This window comes from Poromitra crassiceps, assembly GCF_964638095.1.
Source record: "Poromitra crassiceps genome assembly, chromosome: 27".
NCBI classification, from domain to species: Eukaryota; Metazoa; Chordata; class Actinopteri; order Beryciformes; family Melamphaidae; genus Poromitra; species Poromitra crassiceps.
In genome coordinates, this window is record NC_139650.1 from 5395273 (window position 1) to 5419872 (window position 24600).

Consider the following 24600-nt stretch of genomic DNA (forward strand, 5'->3'; position numbering starts at 1 on the left):
GCTGGGTCTCAAAGGGCTCGTCAAATAGGTCAACAGCACACAGGAGGAAGCTATTGAGGAAACATGGCAATAGCAACTGGCTAAAACAGATTGCTACCATTCTGGTGTATTATTTTTAAAACAAATAACTAAGATCATGAAATAACTGGTTTGTCACAACCGTTTATGACCTTTTCTTTGCCTTGGTGTCAAGCAGTTTCTTCTTGGTGGACAGCTGACATGTCTTGTGGAGGAGGTGGTACCGCTATATCAGACTCCACTGGAGGAAACATGGAGAACTTTGATTTCTATCCATTAAAGTGGACAGAGACTGGCTGTGAGACAGTTGCTGTGGGAAGAGACTCCTCTTGACACCCATTCTAACATTGAAATCCTCGGACATGAAAAACAAACTCACAGACAAGGTTTTGTGATAAAAGTTTAATCAGTTTTATTCAAGCAAAAGGCATTTAGGGCCAGAGTAGAATTGCACTTATTTCCAATATACACTCTGAGAAGGTAGACATAGGCAAGGCTTGGCAGTTAACATTTCTGGTGTAGACTGGAAGATGACAATTCCATACATTTCTGTTGTGTGACTCGGGACCACTGGGCCTGTGAAAGCCTTTTGAGTCGTCTTTGTAAATATTGCAATATTAACAACCTTGTCTTTGTGGCTAATTACATCTGTACTCTAAAAGCAAAGGAGTCATGGAAAGGGGCCCAAACTAGTGTCAATTTCATCTCAACAATCACAGCTAGTGATCGAAGTCATCCATGGCACTTAAATGGTCAATTAACACAGAATACTGCTAGTTGCCTTGCAAAATGCTGCAAAATGCTAAATCAAGAGTTTTGGTCATAATAATCACAGAAAAAGTGAAGACCTGGAGGGACTCAACTCAATCCCATAGAGGCAAAGTACTCCCAAAAAGTTGTGTGAGTGAGTGTGAGAGAGACAGAGACACAGAGAGAGAGAGAGAGAGAGAGAGAGAGAGAGAGAGAGAGAGAGAGAGAGAGAGAGAGAGAGAGAGAGAGAATATATATATATATATATATATATACTGTATATATATATATACACACACACTTTTAATAAATTCTAAGCAACTGCAGGGTATGCAATCATCCAGTGTTGGTCTGTTGTATTACACATTGACTTTGCCGATTGGAATTCCTCCTCCAAACTCAAACACCCACAATGCTCAGCAGCAGTACTGCCTAGCACCCCCTCCACACTCAGATCAACACAAAAACATAAAATCATCTCCTACGATTAGCGCTACTAATACTAGTTGACAAAGCTTTCATTAATATATATATATTGGGGGGGGGGGGGGTTCAACATAAATCAAATGAGAATAGCGTTAGACCTGGCGATGGAATAAGTGACAGTGTGAAGAAGACTGTGTATTAAAGCTGAATCTGCTCATATGACCAAAGCAAGCAATATTTGTGTGGACAGAGAGCATTCAGAGGCACTATTTTTAGAGGCTGGGAATAAATGTATCATAAATACAGGTTTGTGTGTATTTTGGCTCTTCTCCAATGGAGAAACATAATTAAGGCCGCTATCTAAGGCTATATATACACCTTATCATCGTTCTGTGCTTGGATATCACAATCAAAGGCAAACTTGGCAGAGGACAGCTTTTCTATAGCCCTTGTGAGGCTGTAAGGTAGATCTCTAAAAGCAAGCATACTATGTTATACTGTACAGCAAACCCGGCCTCAGAGGAGGATGGCCATGGACAGTCATGATGCCATGGACAGTCATTATGCCATGGACAGTCATGGTATCGGGTGGTAATGATTCAATAGCCTGTCCCTGATCAGCTTTTCCACGTGAGGTGGCCGATGAAAAGCCTCATTGAAACAACAAGGTAAAACCTCGCCTAACGCAATCGGTATTCCACTTTGTGCATAAATAAAATAATGTGTTGTATCCCACCATTCAGAGGTCGACTGTAGCCATTCACAAAATATTTCACAAGCACGCTTTTACGAGTATACAGAAATTATTTGACAACTGAAACTGAAGAGTGTGTATCTGGCTATGTTCACACTGCAGGCAAAAGTGGCCCAAATCGGATGCTTTTAAACCTGTTAACACCATGTTAAGTATTTTCTGTACAAGAAAAACTTGAGGGGTCGTATCGTAACCGCTCGGTGTTATGAAAGCATATCGAAAGAAATGGCAGAAGGAGAACATGGCTGCAGTGTCAGAGAAAAGGTAAGAGCCTTAAGGTCCTTACACATCGGGAGCGTTTTTTTCGTGCGATTAATTCGCACGTCAATAATATTTTCCGAACCTATATCAGTCAATGCAACCGTGCATACCAACGGCGAAGTTTCGCTGAGCGTTATTGCGGCGTTTAGTTTTTCGGACCACCGTCGATTTTTCAGAAATTCGCTTCCGACGTGTACACATCTGTGGCTGTGATTGACAGGTGGGTCAAAACTCGCATCGCAATTTCGTGCCGTATATTCGCATCGCTCTTGGTGTGTAACAGTTTAAAGAAGCTAAAGACTCAAACCAATGATGCGGTCATGGTCAGATCACCTGTCCGTTTTTACAGTGAGCTTGACCGTTCCTTTGTTATAGTTCTTTTGCACAATACTGGTATTATCGGATATTGGCCACACGCAAAACAAAAGTGTGAGCAGCCAAACAAACAAAAAATCGTATCCGAGCAAAAAAGATCAGAATTGAGCGCTAAGGTTTGCGGTGAGAACGTAGCCTATCTGTTGGAAAGGGCCATCGCTTACTTGATACGTCGGATTACCGCTACAGTGAAGACTAACAAAAAAACAAAACGGCTGATCACAAAGGTACTTGTCTTAGCCTGGCACACAAATTCAATGGCTATTTAATAAAAACATAAAAAAAAAGAAAATACATGTTGAGGAGAGTTCATAACAATATTCTTCACTTCTAGTCCTGAGGCCAAAGCGTGCGCGCGCGCGTGTCTGTGTGTATATCCTCGGTCATACCATCTCAGCTGATTATAATCATACAATAGGTAGCGGGGATGCAAACTCATGGATAGTGAAAAAGGCGACAGATAGCAGGGCAGACGCAAAACCACTCAGAAATCCTTACAAAGTGTTCTATTTTGGGATGATCAAAAAAGGTGACAGACACCTCAAGGTAGGCTGGAACCTAGGTTGCACAATTACTAAAACATCAAGGTGTCAATTGATTAAAAATCTTTACTGGGAAAGAAGTTAAATTACATCCTGAAGAACAGTTGACTTTCCAAGTTGACTCGGTCTGTTCCTGTACGAGTCGTTTTCTGTATTCTTTGGCACATGGCATCATGGCACTGGGATTCTATTTGCATTTGTGATACTTGTTATGGTACAGTCCTGCAGGGTCAATTCATGGTATTGTGACAAGCCTTTATAAAACAGACCCACTTGTGCACACACGCACACACACACACACACACACACACACACGCACACAGGACTAGGAATGAAGAGCCGTAGCAGGAGTGAAAGTTGGTGTGGAGCTCAGTAGCGGTAACCATACGACCTCTTCCACTTTGCTCCTCCCCTCTTCTTCATCATTTCCTCGACTCCTCCTCTTCCTGTTCCTGTTGCTACTGCTTTATGAAACATTCCAAACTGAGAATGAAGGAAGGGGTAGATTAGTATGAATAATTGTAGAGATAAGACTTATTTGAACTGGATTGATTGGACACTTTTTCACAGCAGCCATTTTGTGTCTAAAAGGCAGGGTAAACAGAGAGGTGCAACCAAAACAATGAGGGTTTCCAACTTCTAATCAATTTAGGTGTTCCAGTTTTGAGGCCCTCATTAATGTTTTGGTTGCAACTGTGTTTACCCCCGCCTTTTAGACACAAAATGGCTGCTGTGAAAAAGGCCCATTGGTTTTATTAGGGAAGTGTAACTCAGTGTTTCGGGGCGCCCCTCTAGTCGGCCGCAAAATATTTTCAAGCTTCTGGTATCGACCGAATCACAATGTTTTACAATAACGTGCGGACGTCTGCAACGTTACTTTGCGGAATGCGGGGAAGCTCCTTCACTGAATCACCTAACGTTAAAACAACCCTGAAATACACGTTACCAAACGTTTGTTTTTGTTTGAGAAGGCTGGCAACGTTAGGCTATGACATCAAAATAAAACGTTGGCATGTCTGTAAATGACTGCTTGCACTCAAGAGTGTGTATGTGTGACAGTGTTAGCATTACAATCATTACCCGTGTGCCTTGAAAATAAGCTGGTTCAAACTAAAGTGGTAAATGCAAACTTTTCCTTCTCATATTTTTAGTTGTTAATAAAAACGGGTAATTAAAAATGATCAATAATGATCGATAGAGACTCATATGAAATATTTCATATCGATAAACTTTTGAGCTATATCGCCCAGCCCTACTTCAAATAGCGTTAGAATCGTGAAACAAGAAAAGCCGATGTGAAAACCTTTAAGCACAGGTTTGGTACTTACTAATGATGATGGCCACGATGATGATGATGACAGCTATCAGGATGGCCCACATCTGCAAGGGACAGAAGCATAGAGAATCAGTGTCAATTCCTACAGTCACCACACGGCTGTGAATACTGTGACCGCTGTCTATCATCAGCTGTAGCCGCCGGGGTGACAGCCAATCAAGGTCAATTAAGCGTTAGGTATTTAACCTGTGTGTCTTAACGAGAGGGACAAGTGTGTTGTAGTGTTGTTGTTGTGGCATGTGTTTAATAGGCACCTTGCAGTTCTTCCACCAGTACTTCCTCTTGAGCTTGGCAGCGCTGGTCTCAAACTGGGAGGCTCCGGCCTGCAGGGCGTCGGCTCGGTCGTCCAGCTCAGACAGCTTCTGGTCCCGCTCCAGCACCTTGTCCACATTCACACGCATAATGTCCACCACCTGGCAAGCGCACACACACACACACACACACACACACACACACACACACACACACACACACCAAAGAGGGAAAGAGTTGCAATTAGTGTGTCCTTAGCAATGTTTCATTTATTTTCAGGATGGATTCATACATGTTTCCATTCCATGTTTCCACCTCACTGACTCTCACCTCCAGGACAACCTCACTCTGTCAGTAAGTCCTCTCACCTCCATGACCACCTCACTCTGTCAGTAAGTCCTCTCACCTCCATGACCACCTCACTCTGTCAGTAAGTCCTCTCACCTCCAGGACAACCTCACTCTGTCAGTAAGTCCTCTCACCTCCATGACCACCTCACTCTGTCAGTAAGTCCTCTCACCTCCATGACCACCTCACTCTGTCAGTAAGTCCTCTCACCTCCATGACCACCTCACTCTGTCAGTAAGTCCTCTCACCTCCATGACCACCTCACTCTGTCAGTAAGTCCTCTCACCTCCATGACCACCTCACTCTGTCAGTAAGTCCTCTCACCTCCATGACCACCTCACTCTGTCAGTAAGTCCTCTCACCTCCAGGACAACCTCACTCTGTCAGTAAGTCCTCTCACCTCCAGGACAACCTCACTCTGTCAGTAAGTCCTCTCACCTCCAGGACCACCTCACTCTGTCAGTAAGTCCGCTGCCATGTTGAAAGACAGGCTTCATGTCTCCTACTGATATTGTAAGGCCATGTTCAGACTAGTAGGAGGCCAAATCTGATTTGTGAACTTTAGTGATCTATTAATGACTTTATCCAGATTGTTTTTTTGAGTCTGGATGCTCCAAGTCTGATTTGTGTCACTTGTCCCAAACCACATGGAGGTAGTTTCCAATCTGCTTTCGACTGATGCAACTTCAGTGCGGACGCGCAGATCCACCAAATCTGATTTGAACGTCACTCGCAACTCAAACAAATGCTTCTGCGCAGGAAAACCACGTCACCAACGTACGTATTTACTGACGCCCACATCGTTACCATAGCAACCCATGCAGATAGGCTGTTTAGGTCTGGACACACGGATCCGACTTGAGAATCAGATTTGTGGCAGTGCGGACACACTCCCAAATCAGATTTGGGAAACCAATCAACTCAAGATAATGATGATTCATGACTTTATCAGCAAATCAGATTTGCCTGTAATGTGAACATGGCCTAAGTGATGTGATACATGACTCTAGTCTACAATGCATTGAAGAAAGGAATACAAGGTCTGCAATATATGGTGGCATATTGTGATGATGATCTATATCTTAATGTTGCTCAATGTAAACCTAACATCCAATACCGATTTGTTATTCAGTGTATTTTAGTATTTTCTGTCAATCTTTCAAGATGTCAGTTGGTCAAGTCAAGTTTCCACTCTTGATTACAAAGGTGGCCAATACTGTCATCTGAATTTTCTATAGCACCTTGAGTTGAATGCACTTTCTGTCCAAAGACGTCAAAAAGAAGCTCAGTGTTCAATACTCGATATTCGATTTAGAATGTAATTGTCTATCAAATATAATACATTTTAATTTATTTAGATTGATTTATTTAATTTGAGGGGGGTCTGATAGGTGAACATTAAGTCCAGCAACATTGACAAAAAGGTGAAAAGAGGAGAAAAACTACATGGGCGGGGGGGGGGTTTAAAACAGAGGAACACAGATTTGCAATCCATCAATACAAACACAGCATGAGGAGGACAACAATGAGACTGGAAATAACCTCAAGGTTGCTACATAACAAAGCCCTCAGTGAAGGAAGACAACACCGTGTTAAGCACAATCACACACCTCAGGTTAATAACAACCGAGTTTGCTCGAACACACACACACACACACACACACACACACACACACACACACACACACACACACACACACACACACACACACACACACACATGTTCCACTGATCCACAGACCCAGCTACTGCCCCTCCTCCCAGACAGAGCAGCAGCAGGGCGGAGACGAGAGGTGTGTGGGTCCATGTGGCTCTTACATAACCATTCAGATGGTGATTATATAAGCACCTCGCAGCCAATCAGAAGCTTTGTGTGACATGCTGTGGTTAAAGTTCTGTGTAGGCGGGGCTAACCTCAACTGTTGAGAGAGGCAGAGCAGCGGATGGGATTGAGAAAGTGACTAGCAGCCTTTTTTCCGTCGTGAATAGTCTCACAGTAAAGCTGGGGATACACTGGACAACTATTGCCCTGATTTTAGCCAGGGTTCTATCAGGCAGAGTGTGTCCTGGGTCTGCACTAGTCTGCAGACCTTTAGGGCAGTCTGCGTGGCCAATCTTTGGTCATTCTATTTTCCTCTGTCTCTATGCCTCTCTCTCCCAATTTCCCAATTTCCCCCCGGGGATCATTAAAGTCTTTCTGATTCTGATTCCTTTCCGCTTTCCAGGCCTTGATGGTCTTGAAGGACACGCAGCTCTGTCTATATTCAGGTTGCGATCTCAAATTGGGCTTTGAAAATTGTTATTTCATTCTGTTTTACAAAGGAGAAAATGGGAAAATCAAGTCATTTTACCCCGTGTTTGCTTTGCTACGGACATCTCGAAGCATGCCGCGAGAGCTCGCAGTGACAAGTCGAGTGTGTGATCCCTCATCTGGCATAGCGCTAGTCGTTAAGTGTGTGTTTTTCAGTCGTCATAAAATAATCTGCAGAAGAAACCAGTCGGTTAGTGTAGATGGGACGGCCTTTTGTGTGGTGTGTCCCCAGCCCAAAGGAGAGGAACACACTGGCTTTCTGTCAATGTACTTCTGGCATGTCAACTGATACCTGGCGCTAGAGAACTAGCTAGCTGCTCCTGATTAATATTGTGGTTGCTTGAAGACACTGCCAGTGATTATGCAAGTCTCCACTAGGGACAGACTTCACGCCACGGGGAAAGGCTGGGCTGGCAGTCACACAGAGAGGATGAGTGGGAGAGGAAAGAGAGCCATACGAGTCAGTGGAATTCAAGATTCATTGGTATAGTAAGTAATCAGATTACAAAGGAGGAATTTGTCTGTGCGGTATGCAAGTGGGTTAGGTGAGAGAATGAGGAACTTTGGGAAAAGTGGTTCCTCTTGAAGTTGCCCTTTGTAAAGAATGCGTGTCTGAACCTACATGTATGTGTGTCTGAACCTACATGTATGTGTGTCTGAACCTACATGTATGTGTGTCTGAACCTACATGTATGTGTGTCTGAACCTACATGTATGTGTGTCTGAACCTACATGTATGTGTGTCTGAACCTACATGTATGTGTGTCTGAACCTACATGTATGTGTGTCTGAACCTACATGTATGTGTGTCTGAACCTACATGTATGTGTGTCTGAACCTACATGTATGTGTGTCTGAACCTACATGTATGCGTGTCTGAACCTACATGTATGTGTGTCTGAACCTACATGTATGTGTGTCTGAACCAATTGCCTCTCTGGGGAGCAGATGGCCTTGTCGGCCCTAACTAAAATTCACCAAAAAACAAAGTTCATTGCTAGGAAAGCAGCTTTTGGAAAAGTGGTTCCTCTTGAAGTTGCCCTTTGTAAAGAATGCGTGTCTGAACCTACATGTATGTGTGTCTGAACCTACATGTATGTGTGTCTGAACCTACATGTATGTGTGTCTGAACCTACATGTATGCGTGTCTGAACCTACATGTATGCGTGTCTGAACCTACATGTATGTGTGTCTGAACCTACATGTATGTGTGTCTGAACCTACATGTATGTGTGTCTGAACCTACATGTATGTGTGTCTGAACCTACATGTATGTGTGTCTGAACCTACATGTATGTGTGTCTGAACCAATTGCCTCTCTGGGGAGGAGATGGCCTTGTCGGCCCTAACTAAAATTCACCAAAAAACAAAGTTCATTGCTAGGAAAGCAGCTTTTTTAGATAGTTCTATTTTGCACATTTTAGCTGGAGCTCTAGCACAAAGTCACTTTGACTATGCTGCCACCTCCTGGTACACTGGTTTAACGCAGCGCCTGAAAGGCAGGCTACAGACGGCACACACAGAACACAGAAGAACAGCTTCCTCTACAGTGGAGCTGTTCAGTGGAACCTCTTACCCAAGGAAATTAAAGAAAGTACCTCCTTGAGTGGTTTTAAGAGGACCTTAAAGAGATTGCTCCAGACTGTAGATTAATTTTATTATTTTATTAGTTTTATATTGTTTTAATAGTTTTTTATTTTTTTTAACTGATTTGTTCACCCCCCTGATGCTATGTTTCTTTTTATCTTGTATTAATTTCTTAATGCAAGTTAATGGAACCGCACTCGCCTTACACACTGCTGCTGCATCGTATTTCTGTTTTAATCAGTGTTCTATGTTTTGTTATTAACAATTTGGAAATAAGCCCTAGGGCTTTATTGTGTTTTTATCCTCGGTGATTTCCTGTGATGTTTGTTCTTAACTTATGTTTGATATTTGGTGCTTGTCCTCTTCTTTGTTCTTTTTTATCTTATCACCAAATAAATTCATTCATTCATTCAACCTACATGGATGTGTGTCTGAACCTACATGTATGCGTGTCTGAACCTACATGTATGTGTGTCTGAACCTACATGTATGTGTGTCTGAACCTACATGTATGTGTGTCTGAACCTACATGTATGTGTGTCTGAACCTACATGTGTGTCTGAACCTACATGTGTGTCTGAACCTACATGTGTGTCTGAACCTACATGTATGTGTGTCTGAACCTACATGTATGTGTGTCTGAACCTACATGTATGCGTGTCTGAACCTACATGTATGTGTGTCTGAACCTACATGTATGTGTGTCTGAACCTACATGTATGTGTGTCTGAACCTACATGTATGTGTGTCTGAACCTACATGTGTGTCTGAACCTACATGTGTGTCTGAACCTACATGTGTGTCTGAACCTACATGTATGTGTGTCTGAACCTACATGTATGTGTGTCTGAACCTACATGTATGCGTGTCTGAACCTGCATGTATGCGTGTCTGAACCTACATGTATGCGTGTCTGAACCTACATGTATGTGTGTCTGAACCTACATGTATGCGTGTCTGAACCTACATGTATACATGTATGTGTGTCTGATAGGGGTGTCACGATACACTCAGTTCACGATACGATACGTATCACGATACTGGGTTCACGATAACGATACGATACGATTTTAACAATATTTTTTTAAACTTGAATAATGACAATATATGACTGGAAAAGTAGTATTTTATTTGAAATGCACAAATACAAAACATGCTGTTGTGGGAAATTGTTATTACAATAACAACTAGAAAAAACATGAGATTGGAGATAAGGCTTATCTTGAAATAGAATGAGTTACACCGTCACTTAGATTTACTTTGAACTAAAAGGTTTCTCAGCAGTATAAATTCTCATTATGCATCTTCAGTTTTTCTTCAAACTCAAACAACAAGACTTTTCTTAATCTATTTTTTATGCATCTTCAGTTTTTCCTGTCAAGTAAACAGTTTTGCCAGAAACTCAATTGAATGGTTTCTCTCCTGTATAACTTCTCATGTGTCTCTTCAGAGACTTGTTCAACTGAACTACTTTCCACACATTGAACTTCAACAAACAAAGACGTTTCTTTGTCTATTAAAAAAAAAAAAAAAAAAAAAAAAAAAAAAAATTGCGATATGAGATTTCATCTCAACGATACATATCGTGACGTTTTACTATCACGAAATTTCGTGGGACGATATATTGTGACACCCCTAGTGTCTGAACCTACATGTCTGTGTGTCTGAACCTACATGTATGTGTGTAATCAATAAGCTCTATCTCTGCATGCATCCATCAGCTCTGGTAACTACAGACTTATGGACGGAGCACAGTAACATTGAGGACACCTCTGCCAGTGATTATATAAGAGCCAGGAAGAGTAGGCGTAGGCTTAACAAGGGGATTGGCAGAGGGAGGTGGGGGTCATTATTTCCATTCCAATTTCTTCTCTACCAACTACCTGCTCCTGGAAAGGTTGCCTTTCATTTTAAATATGTTTATGGGTTTTTTTTACAATCAACTCTATTGATATTTACATACATTTATAACTCTAAATCTAACTCTAATAAGATTACGTTTAAATAAACAAATAAAAGAGTAGGGTTTTTATCATTTTGAAAATGTATTTTAGATTTTGAATGTAAATTGTAGATCAAATATCAAATATGTAATTTCACATAACTCCATCCAGATTAATTTTTGGCCCTTCATAGGAAAGAATTTGGGCACGTCTGCTCTATCATATTGGAAAGGGGTTCTGGCTGTCTCAAGTCTGAAAAGCACAGAGCAACACTCAACGCAAACAACGTTGACGGCCTGCATTAAACATGGATACACCGCCGACCTCTTCCAACATAAGGTACCATCCCACAGACAATACGGGTTTGCATTATCTTGCTAGCCTCAGTTCAATTGTCCCTTGAACACTAGTAGTCAACATATGGTTCTTCGACTGCCAACAATGCAGGAGTTCAGCCTAAGAAACAAACAATCGCGCGTTTAAGAGAAACAGGAAATTGCCAACGCCACTGCCCAAATAATTTAGTTTAAGCTCCACATGTTTATTTTTTAATTTGTGTAAATTATCAGCCCTGTTTATTTGTCTGTCTGTCAGAAGGATATCTCAAACACAGATTTACATTAGACTTGGTGGACAGATGGGCCTTGGGCCAAGCAACAGCTGATCTGGGAGTTCCATCATTTGATGATTGTAAAAAAAAATAAGAAAATGAAAATCCATAACTTTTTAAACGTGTGTGTGTGTGTAATGTGTATACACGCACACTGTATATTTGCACTCTGAGTGTCTTCTACTTGAATGTGTCTTCTATTCTAACTTTCTGGTTTCTTCATGGTTTTGTCATAAGCATTATTAAATGTATATTGTGATTATTATCAAATCGATCAATATGTTAAAATACGTTGCCATAATTTTTCTGGCCATACGCTCCAGCCCTAGGTTAGAACAACATGACCTTGACCGTGGGGGTCAGTAAATGAAGGTTAAAGGCACTGTACCTCATCCACCTGGGCCTGGGTCTGCTGCAAGCGGCGGGTTCCCGGCGCCGCGCCAGGACCTTCTGGACCCACGGTAGACCTGGTAGAATGATCAGATCAGATATGAGCCTCATGTCAAATGTCTCTGAAATTTACTTTGCAAAACTATTATTAATACAGACATAATCAATAGACAACAGTTGCAAAATATCAATATTTTTTTAAATAAATAAATAAAATTCCCATCATGAACTTGCAGGGATCCACTAGCACTTTCGTGTAATTGTACTCTACTAACCTCACAATGTGTTTGTATTGCTGGAAGCCTAGACTATTATAAGCTGGATTATTATATATGGTCTAACAGCAGTTGCACACATTATTGCACTGTAGTGTAACTAAAGTTATGGCGAAACACTTTAATATAATAGGCCGTGGTTTATTATAAAGCAGATAGTTCTGGTCCAGATTGCTCGAGTCACATTCAAGGCCGTTGTAAAATAACAGATGAGCGCACACACACAGCTAATCAGCTATTAGCCCCATAACAACTTTCACTGTTTATTTCTGATGTCGCCTACAACTTGATTTACTCCAGGCATTCAGGGCAGCAACAATTAGTCCAGATCTAAATGATACAATTATGATATAAATAAATATAATGAGATGCATTTATATTTATTTGTAGGCTACAGGTACACATTTTATTAACTAGTATTATTATTAGTAACTAATGTCAATGTGACAACAATAATCAGGATTAGGCTAGAAGCAGTAGCTTCTGTTAGCCCTATAGCTTACAGACATACACAGTCAATGTTTTTTTTCAACGTTTTGATTGCTATTCTTCACAATGTTTTTCTGCATTCTTGTGTTTTCCATGATGACGATGTTATATCTAATGGCTGAATTAGGATTCCAAATCAAAAGAACGTGAGAATGGAGGATTCACATTCACAATGCATTATGCGTCATAGTGCAACACTCTATAGTACAGAGCTGAGTGAAACAGATGGGAAAATGAACAGCTGTCTTGCATGCAACTTCAAGCTCAAAGCCAAACTGTGAGGATGCTGCTCTGTGCTCGTGTTCTTCTTACATTCTTTATCTCCATGACAACCCGGGAATATTGTTCTTCATAAGGACAGTAACAACTTGGTAGCCTGGCTCCAGACCTTTTAAGCCACGCCCACTCCACACAGTTGTGGATTTGGCTAATGGAGTTTATGAGTTGACGATTCAGTCTGAATATCAGCCTATCAAACTTGGCATTTGTTAAGACTACATTTGGACCACAATCAGCCCTGTTTGCTACAGTGGTTTTCTGCTGCCACCTTCTGGCAAGACAGAGCATTACCCTAAGAAATAAAATGGATAGAATGTGCTTAGGCAAACGTAGGGATTAGACAAGTGTGTGACTCAAGTATATACTTTAGTGCTACTGACTCAACTCACATAGAAAGCAGTCAAGTCTAAATGGACAAAAATCCCTCATTTTCCTCTACAGATACATGCAAAAATTATTTTTCACTCAGCAAGTAGGCAAACCCACCCACCCACACACGCACACACACACGCATACTCACACAAATGCAAACACACAAATTCCACACACACATGTTCGAAAGCTTTCAGGTAAGCTCCTCTTTCCCTGCAACACAGGAGGAGGTGGGTGGCTGTCATCCAAAAGGAAAAGTGAGCGTAGATCAAGCTGGTTTATTCTAAAGGCCTTTGTGGTAAACATGTGCTTTAGAAGAAACCGAACAAAAGCAAGGGCCAAATGAGCCGAGAAGAAGCAGAGTGGTGAACGAACGTGCAATGATACAGCAGAGTTGAAGGGATCTCTTAACACTCTGCTGTTAACCAGATCTGTCCGGTGTCGCCTATCATCTCGCATGAGGCTGCCAAGTGCCAGCCACACTGTCCCCTAAGCCACACAGCTCGCAGCGCTCTGTCGTTTATATCCACACACTGTGAAACTGTCAGAGTGACTCTGTCAGACAGTCTCTCTCATCAGGGCAGAGCTGGAGGGTAGGGCTGCACAATTCAGCTCATCCAAATCACAATATGTCAAATGTTATTTTTGGACCAATTAAAAGAAAAATATATCACACGCGCGCTCACATATTAAGAAGTGTATATTTTCTTTTGAGAACAATACGAGAACAGACGTCCGCGGACATGGGTGGGTGAGGATGCAGACGCTTCCTTCTATTCTCTGGCCAGTTACATTTTCTCACTCTTCCCAAAGGCCCGGAAGTCAACTGATTAAACTTTGGAAATTAATTATGGACTTGGAGGTAGGACTATATAAGTACATTGTACTTCAGCCTACTTCTTTTCTGACTTTTGCCGGATGGCATTGTATTATGATTAACTATTCTGTTTTCTTCCTTTGGTATTTCATGCTATTGTATATACATTCTTTTATTTATTATTATTTGTCCGAAATAAAGCTTTCATTCATTCATTAAAAAAAGGCCAAACGAAGCTACAAACACAATTGTTGCATTACTATTTAAGCTAAATATGGACTTAACAGAGAAACTAAAGCCCCTTTTTAAATGACCCACTAATATCCACAAATTACCGGCTTTTCTTGGGTCTAAAAGTTACCAAGCCGTTTAGTTTAGCCGCTAGATTAGAACGACCCTCCAAACGACGTGGCAATTTATCGAATCAGCTGTGAACGGCAGGAGATACACAGTATAAACAGCACACCTCCTGGAAATGCCATTTTTGGCCCCTTGATAACACAGACGTCAGCCAGGTGTAGTATGCTGAGTCCTGTTAGACACTGCAGTACAGCCAGGGGCCACTGGGCTGAAAACAAACTCAATTTTGTCCAACAAACACACAGTGGCTGGTTCATCCTGAAACTTAGCACGCTCATGACAGACTGCCAGTTGGCTAGGAGAGTATATAAACATCCCAGAGCACCTACATTTGCCAGAGCTAGGATTTGGCTTACGGCTGCTGCTGATTTCCTACCTAACTAACTATAGCCTAAATCTATGAATGAGACAATATAGCTCAGTTAGTCCTAGTCTGTGTCAGTTAATGCTGAACACACAACTCGCCTGCGTTTAAAGTACACAGACAGGAGCAGCACATCCATCCCAGTCAGGCCTAAAAAAAAATAAAGTTCGGTTCCGGTTGCCGACCGACCCTGTCAATTTACGTGCGACCCAATTTATTTTATGAGCATGTTGATTTGACGGTGGCGCTATGGCTGGCTCACACTACAGGATTTTAGTGTGAGCTGTTTGCAGATCCAATCTTAAACCTCCCGATCTGCTCACAGCCTCATCGGGGCCGTCCCGATCATATCAAACATGTTTGATATTTAGGACTGAAAATCTGCGCGAATACATCATTCTGCTGCTGCGCGAGACTCCCGTTATTATCGTTAATTGACGCGGCTCATTTGATGCGCTGCACTGCAGCACGCATCAGATAGGCTACCAAATACCAACAGCACAGAACCATGAGGATTTGGGGGAAAATGTCACTAATTTATATCACAATGAATGACCAATGAATAAAAAGTTGTTATATCGTAGTTTTGAGCCCCTGCCAGTCAGAGGCTGTCCTGTCTATCGAGCAGTGTGGGGGGGAAAAGGCATGCTGCTGCGGGAAGCAGTCTATCCAAACTTTTGCCGATCTCATGACATGCAGCAGGGGAATATATTTTGGTACCCATGTGTTTGTGTTCTCACTTGTACAGACAATAGACTCGCGTTGTTTACACGCATGCTAACTACCGTGAGATTCATTTGTTTGGCGAGACGGGCATGAAAATGAGGAAACGAGAGAGAGAGGTGAGGTGGGGGCGGAGCGCTTTGGTCACTGCTGGAACCCCAAAAACGAGTATGGCCGGGCGTCAAGGTGATTATCCTGCCGATAATCTTAATAATATCCTGTAGTGCATGGTGCGCCACATTTACAAATCTTGTAGTGTGTGCATGTTTGAGATTCTAGGGGAGATAAACGATAATGACGGGAGGCTTGCACAGCAGCAGGATGATGTAGGCTATTCACGCAGATTTTCAGTCCTAAATATCAAACATGTTTGATATGAAAGCATTCATATTGACTTAAATATTTTGTTCATATAAAAACGTGTGTAGAGCACAGTGGTAGTCGAGTACATGTAAACTATGTTATGAAAAAAAGTATCCATCGCTGCTGTAATTTTAAGGAAAATAAAAAAATATATATATTTCCTATCTATCCCTTGCTGCCACTGGGAAAAAAATAAAAAAAATAAAAAAATAAAATAAAATAAATTCCCTACCGACCCATCACCGAACTGACAACCAACAGGAACCAAACTTATTTTTTTTTTAGGCCTCAACTAGATGGAATCTGCACTGATGTGCACTGATGTAATCTTAACATCCTGAAGAATACAATACATGATGTAAATCCTGCCAACAGGCAGATACTGACAACACCAAAACCAAAGAAGTTAGACTTTAGACTACGTGTGACAATATGTGTGACTTATGCTTGTTGCTAAACTGGCCTGAAGACTTTTCACTGTCCAATGTGTACACTTTTATTCTTTACGGACCAATTGATCCCACATAGCCTAGCTATGACGCCAATAGTAGAACACAAAATTATAAATCAATTAATTTGTAGAATGTTTTCTATAGTTTGTAGACAATCTCCAACAAAAACAAGTCCAGCCAATTGATTTTTAAATGTACTTAAATGACTAAACAAACACTCTGGATCCCCCACGATAGGAGCCGGTAAAGCAGGTCACGTAGCTGATTTGCCAACATTAATTTCCACTTTTTCAGAAATTTAAGTAAACCAACCAATTTGGAAAAAGTCCCTTTTTATTTCTTTATTTTATTTTTCACTTTTTGAGGGGTGAGCATCAGAGGGGCCTAAGTGACATTTTGGCAAAAATGAGTTATACATATATCAAATGAAACCTCTTGGTCTTGATGAGCTCTTTCTACTGCCCTTTGTGCACATGTGAATTCTAATCTAAACCAATCAAGAGTTATTCATCAAAAACAAAAAGACCTAACACTGAACAGTGAACACACAAAACTATTTGGGGCCAAAAGTGTAAGCCCTTTCTTCCAAATAAAGATTTATATAAATGAATGTCAAAATATTGTTAATTAAGTATATTATGATCCACGACATGGTTATGATGTTTCATATTAAAGTTTGAATTTAATAAACAAAGTCAGGAGGACGAAGTCAAATACCACCCCTCCATTTTTGGTTTTGGCTCTCCTGTAGTAGTTCTTCTGTTCTCACCCCTCATTTTGCCTTCTGAGCCAGCGAAATAAATACTAGGGACAAGTAGAACTCTGACCTACTGTCCCAGCCAGAGGCAGGGGAGTGGAATTATTAGTGTAGCCTTGCTCATACATCTGACTGATGGTGCGTTCAGATATCATCTTTTTTGTTAGCATGGTGGTCACTAGTACTGTAATCTGGTCAGCTGTTGTTTGCAATCACTTTTAGCTATGGATGCACACCCCTGCAACTTGTATGTTTTTCAGGTTTTGTACCCTTGTTACAGTTTGCCATTTCGCATGGCCAATTCGCCACTGGACTTCCAAGACTTTCAATTGTAAAGCCCCCTACATAAACGATGACGTCATCAAGTAGTAACTTTGAGTTTCTCAATTTAAAATGAGTCGACTTTGTGGAAACAGATTGTTTCATCATCCAACATCTTAATGAGCTTCAATCACTTGACTACAATTCCAACAACTATGAAAATCCATCTCACTGTGAACAGAACAGTCACACATAGCTGTGGATTATTCACGTTCAATGTGAACTGTCCAAACTCACAGGATTTATAAGAACGTTAAGGATACAATGGATTTACATTGCCTGGCATTTAATCACAATTGGACTGTAAATTAAGCTAACTAACGCTACAACATAAACACCAGCTGGAAGAATAACGTGATTTGGCCTGTTGTTGGGCTATCTAGCTTCCTAGCATTACTAGCTAACTACTAGTTAGGTTGTTGTCCAACTCAGTCGTGTTTTTAGCAGCTGTATAAACGAGCCTATCGCGTCTGTTCCGTTTTCGGTAACTATTTTGTCAGTAAAATGTTCACTTAGGGTTACGTGAAGTTACCGAAACTGCGAAAAGCTCGAAAGCTAAAAGGTAAGCTAGCCGCTTTACGTTAACTTCGTTAACTGTGCTACCACTTGTTGCATGCTAAGTTAGCAAAGTTTGGGGCGTTGTTTGCTTCTTCTGTAATCCAATTTAACTAAAGTACTTAAAAGACGAGGCATATACAAAAGTGTAATCGATTACCTAGCTAGGTATGATTTTAATTGCTTTAGGTAAACGCACGATGGACTTACATAGTGAAGTGAAATGTCCTAAAGCGATGTCCACCGTAGTTTCTGGTTTGCAGGCTAGGCTAATGGTGTCAAGCCGTTCCTGCCGTTGTGCATTATGCTGACTTCCTGTGCAGTTGGAATTAGTCATAAAAGCAATGATGACCCGACAAAATACAGCTAGGAAAGTGGGAGCTGATACTCGATTTGTGATGTAAGATGCTGTATGGAATAACTTTTAAATATGCCGGTACTATATATATTTTTTTCCTTCTTCCTTATGGTCAATGAGCGTTTCTCATCTTTATTCTGTTGCTGTGTTGTGCTTGGTTTCTAAAATAAAACATGTATTAAAAACTACTTCTATTATACTTTTGTTATTATTTTCGACTTGGAGCGCTTGAAGTCGTATCAATGATGTGAAACATCTACAGTAGAAACTTTCTATTGTACATTTTTCAATACAGCTCCACTTACTTATGAGGAGCACCTGAAGGCAGCATTAATATAGTAGCTTGAGCAGCCTGTTGAACTCACTGAGATATGTCCATGGTTGAACTACAAAACATGAAAACAAAAAAAACATAATTGGAAATATGTCACAAAGTTAAATTATCCATTTAAATATACCAGTTATAGGTCTTGTCTTGTACCTGGTAGGCTATGTGTATTTTCACCCCTCTCATTGCCTCAACGTTCTACTGCGAGACTACACAGACTCCATCCATCCCATAAGATTTTAGCTCTTGAATCCAAATCTCAGAATATTTGTTTGTAGCTATTGTTAGATTTGATTTTGTCCAGAATTCTTTCAATGACTATCTCTATTGTTTAGGCAGAGACATAACAGTGAAAATATGTCAAAATATGTCACACAAATAGGAAGACATTCTCTAATTGTGTGAACTTCCTGTAAATAAGATAATGCTGAAGGCTATCAATTCACTCTCACACTCACTACTCTGGGGTTCTGGCTGGAACCCCCTCAAGGAGCCCTGGTGGTCCCTGACCCCACATTGAACCACACTGATCTAAGCTATGTAGGTCTAAAAAAGGAGCAAAGCCCGTGATCAGCATGTGACATGGGAACAAAAAGCATTCAAATGTACATTTAACAGTTACGAATATTAACTGTAGACATGTTGAAAAGTTGATCATTAAGTTTCATTTGGGCTACATGGTCACACACACACCACAAGTGTTTGTGTGTGTGTGTGTGTGTGTGTGTGTGTGTGTCCTGAGTTATCTTGAGTAGGCTACTAAATAAATTCTACATGGAGGACAATGATATCCTTTGTCTGTGAGCACATGCAGAGTCAACGCACTAAAGAAAAGGGCTCTTAATCCGCGTTTCAACCATGTGCTATTTAAATCGAATTGAAAGAAACTGAGCAAACATGGATACAATATGCTTTTATTGAAATGTTTATAAAAATGGTCTACTCACATTAGAGATACAGTACTGTTAGTCTGGACTTAACATGTGTAGCCTACGCATCATGAAAGGTCTAATGGGATATATTAGGCTATTAATGCTAGTTTTAAAATGATACAAAATTTACAAAATGGTATGATCAAAATCATGACAAAATGAAAAATACTATTATTTGGATATGGGCCTGTATTGAAGCACAAAGGTGTCAACAAAAGATTCACAATTATATTTTAGACTAAAAGAACGAAGACCTATTTTTCTACTTCCAACGTAATGGTTAATTAAGTACCTAAAATACAACAATAGTGACTGGAAGTAACAAATGAACTATGTTACTCTTAATGTTACTCTTAGGCTATATCATCAGGCATCTTAAATCCATGGAACAAAGGAGAAAAGGCATGATATTCAGTTCATTCTTACATCAAATCACCCCTACAGTTGTATAATTCCTGCATTCAGATACTTCATCACCAGTAATTAAGAAATTATTATGAAAGGCAGAGTTTGCATGAATTATCAAAACAAATAATTAATCCTATCATCATATTGTTCACAATCAGATTATCCAATTTCCCCGAAAGCATTTTAGCACCAATGTCTCTGTTTTGGGAAAACTTCCCTCCACCCAGCATCAGCGTTGTCCTCTTGCTCTCTCCCTCTCCTCCACCCAGCATCAGCGTTGTCCTCCTGCTCTCTCCCTCTTGGCTCCACCCAGCATCAGCGTTGTCCTCTTGCTCTCTCCCTCTCCTCCACCCAGCATCAGCGTTGTCCTCTTGCTCTCTCCCTCTTGGCTACATCCCAGAGCCTTCATCCACCACAGCCTCATTTCCAGTGTGCTGCTACAGCAAAACAAAGGTGTTTTTAGGCAGGTGGGTGTGTTGCACTGGCTCTAAACATAAACTTCATGCATACAAATAAATAAATATATATATATATATATATATAGATGGCGAGCCTGCACAGCGGGCGAGCCTAGAGATTTCTAGCTTGCCCACTGCACGGCCTGCAGCTCGCCGAGCTGGCCCTGCAGCTGTCATAGCTGATGACATCATCAGTGATGTCACAATAAACAATTGCTCAAGTAAGTGACATCACTTGTGACATCATCAGTGGGACAAAAATTGAAACAGAGAGAACAGAGAAACATTGCCCACATGTTCTCACATGTATGTATGTATAGGCTATATGTATATATGTATATATATGTGTGTGTGTGTGTGTGTGTGTGTGTGTGTGTGTGTGTGTGTGTGTGTGTGTGTGTGTGTGTGTGTGTGTGTGTGTGTGTGTGTGTATGTGTGTATATATATATATATATATATATATAGAGAGAGAGAGAGAGAGAGAGAGAGAGAGAGAGAGAGAGAGAGAGAGAGAGAGAGAGAGAGATGTGTATAGTATTTCCAAATCATGTATGTCACAACTTACTGAGTTCCCTCCTTGCTTACCACCTCCAGCAGGCCTATACTGCAGGTTTGAACTCTCCGCCTGTAAATGAGAGTTGTAATTCAATCATTATTTAAACCTAAACTCGGTGCATAATACACCACCAATATCGGCTCCGATTTCAATCGGTGTAGCTATGTTTTTCAGTGGAGGTCCCCACTGATGAGAAAATGGTTTATGCCTTACATCAGGACAAAGAAACAACATATACTTCAATGTCCTGGACCTATAGTATGACTGAAATCCTAGTTGATCACATTCCACATCTCTGTTGGCTTTCATGCTCGTCATCTGATATTTGCAGCAGGTGCACTAAGTAACAAAGTCCATGTTAATGGCCTGCCTTCACTTTGTCTTCAGATTGCAAGCCTGCTATGTCCGAGCACAGTGATGGTAAACGCCTCAGTGACTTGCTCGATTAGGTTACACTTTATCCCGGACGAACACAGGAGCGCTTCTCAGCGCTAAGTCCGTGCAATGACACGGATTTTTCTGGAAGTGTTGTTTAGTTTCACTCGGATAAAATCTCTCCCTGTTGCCCAAAAAGAACCACGGCCAATTTTAAATAGAATCCTCCTGTTGACATTGTCTGTGATTACTGACATTGAATTTTGTTTTGAAAAATGAGAAGTTACACAAAAGATTTTCCAGTATGAACAATTAATCCTAAAAGAATCGTCGTTCTTATCGCAGCCCCACCGCTGGTGTCAGATGAAAACCATGCATCTCCAAAACGCCAACTTTTGAAGAACTCACAAAAACAGCCTGACAATTTTGCATTTGAGCGCATTTTTGTAGAATTTCCTCGTTCTACAGAGGATCTTGCGATCCTTCAGTTGACCTTCAAACATGAAAATAACCCAAACTGTTGTTATATTTTTCAGTGTTGTTTAGTACGAAATCTTGACTTAGAATGAGTTTAAAGGGACTACCAAACCACAGAAAAAAAAAATATATATTATTGCTATGTCCTTGGTCTGTGAAGTGTTGCCAAAATGATCAAGTACTGTATCTCCCAAACCTAAAGACAAGAGAGCCAAGACTCTCTGATCTGATCTCTGATCACCACAGGAAACCAATCTTGATGCTCCTTCGCTGATGCAGATTTGGAATTTGCAGATGCTGAAAACACTTTGCGTGGTTTTTTACCCAGCCCTGACCTATTTACTTATAGTCATATTATAACTGAAAACACCTGTGGTGGTTTTTACCCAGTCCTATACCCTATTTACTTATAATCCATATTATAACTGATATCCACACTCCCCAGCCAAACCACTTTGTGTGAGGTGATGCAGCACATCCTGGGGGAGGACAGTGCCATCTCCGGCGCCTACTGGTAACTCTTAACCCCTTTGAGAGACTTCTCGTGTAAGAGTGTTTCTTAGCTTTAAGAAACTTGATAAGTTGCTTTCAGTTTGAAAGTGGGAGTAACATTTCAGAAATTCTCCGCACTTAAGACTAAAATGTCACTTTGAGAAGCGTCGACAAATACGGGGCTCAGAACTCACGTTGCCCGCCGCAGCTTCCATCAGCTCCTCCGTCTCGTGGACCTCTGAGCTGCAGCCTTCAGGAAAACACTCGGACGCTCGCTTCTCTCTCACTGGCCGAAGGAAGTCGGCCGCTGTGGATTTTCTCAGCAGTGCTATGAAACAAACAGATAAACACAAAATGCATAATTTTTTACTACCAAGATGCCTGCTGACTGCAGTTTGAAGGTCATTTATTTCCCCAGTCTGTGTCGGGAAAAGTCTGACTGACTGACTTACTTCCCTCACAGATGTAGCCAATCATCAGCATCACAGTCAGCAGTGGTGCAGCCATATCTTCGCTCTCTCACACACTACAGTGTTGTGCCCCTAACAGGCTGCTGGCACTTAGTGTTACCTGAGGAATCACCACGCCCACCTCCTCCTCCATCTCAACAACATTCCCCAGGGGACAGCGGGGAGTGTGTGTGCTTTTGTCCTGAGGAAAGGGGAGAGAGCATTTAGGCAAAGTGAATGAGTGAGATAGGGACAGAGAGATAGAGAAAATGTCAGATGCTGCTGCGAGATCACAAGTCTAATTTGCTCCTCCAAAATAGGTTCTTCCTGAGAACTGTGATACTGCATTTGGAAGCCACTGCAGTTAGAAACCAATGTTTTCACATGAAGGACCCCTAAACTGACAGAAATTACGGTAGACAACGGACCCCCATTTGATAGGATTTTGTCCCACGGTCCCCCATATGATAATAAGATTGATGCTGTTAGATGTTTCATTACAGAAAGTGTATAAAAGCCATGACCACAATAGTCATTGTGTTACTTATGAATGGAATTATAGCGAAAATAAATTACCCCCCTCTTGGCTGGGGACCCCCTGGAACCCCCTCAAGAACCCCCATTTGAGAACCACTGAATTAGGCTACTGGCAAATGCACTGAAGAGGCAGTTTTTGTGCAATCTAGTGAGCTATAACTCAGTGATGTCAGATGCACCACCACCCACCTGCCACACCACCACCCACCTGCCACTGACCCTGTCCGTTGGCGCATGGCCCACAGAAGAAATCTGAATATGTTTGTGTGAAACCAGTGGATGATTTTACAGATTAGACCAGCAATTTTGAAGTGATAATCCTTAATCAACAAACACAAAGTGACTTCCCCATGTCAGGACATTTTAAAATTCTTCAACTAATTTGAAACTGACTTCAAATTTGAATTTGCCATCACAGTGTTGTAAAATATGATGTGGTGATTTAGTATGTTTTTTTTTAATCATAAACAATTAATAGTCTTCCCTTTCATCAGAAGCAGTGGGCAATACGGACAAACAAGGATTCTAAGCGTATGCCTTGCAGCTTGATGACACTGCCACCTAGAGGCACATTGTGTCATCTCGAATGTGCAAGCCAGTGTGGGATACAATCATTCGTCGTTGAATTTAGTTTTGAAACACTTTTGCATGTGAAATCTATCTGTCTAATAACACCTGGCCATAGGGACTACAGTTGGGTGGAAAAATAGCCAGTTGGTTAACACTGGCACATTTACAGATCTACAGAAATTATATGTTGGCGAACGGTAGGGTTAGGGCACTTTCACACAATAATCACCTCCTCAAATTACTTCTTGGTTGTGCAATAGAAGCCTATTAGTACTGTCACACTCACTTTATCCTTTTTAACCTTTTATTAATCCTGTCTTTTATTGTAATATTCAACATGTTCTTTCATTCTTACTTCTTGCACATTTTAATTTGAATTTGAGAAATTGTGACTGAAATAATTCCCCCCAGGGATGAATAAAGTCTTCTGAATGTACCTATTCCACTATGACTCCTGCGTCTCCTTGCATCACCACTAGGGGCCGCCAATGATCTTTCATAAAATACATTTTCTAATTTGCCTTTAATTTGTCATTTTCTTGTTGGGTATATAGCCTACTTCAAGTCATTTTTATTTGGACTACATTGATGTCACCTAATCTCACAACGTATAGGACCTTGGATTGTATT

The 24600-nt window shown here is 41.1% G+C and overlaps 1 protein-coding gene across 1 annotated transcript; it reads right to left on the reverse strand.

Moving 5' to 3' along the window:
• Window positions 1–2157: 2157 nt before the first annotated feature.
• Window positions 2158–18325, reverse strand: vamp3 (vesicle-associated membrane protein 3 (cellubrevin)). Its single transcript, XM_083661910.1, has 5 exons — window positions 18241–18325; window positions 11902–11980; window positions 4717–4875; window positions 4455–4506; window positions 2158–3609 (listed from the first exon to the last, which is right to left on the reverse strand). Coding segments are annotated over exons 1-5 (309 nt in total). The 5' UTR covers window positions 18243–18325; the 3' UTR covers window positions 2158–3592.
• Between the last annotated feature and the right edge of the window lie 6275 nt (window positions 18326–24600).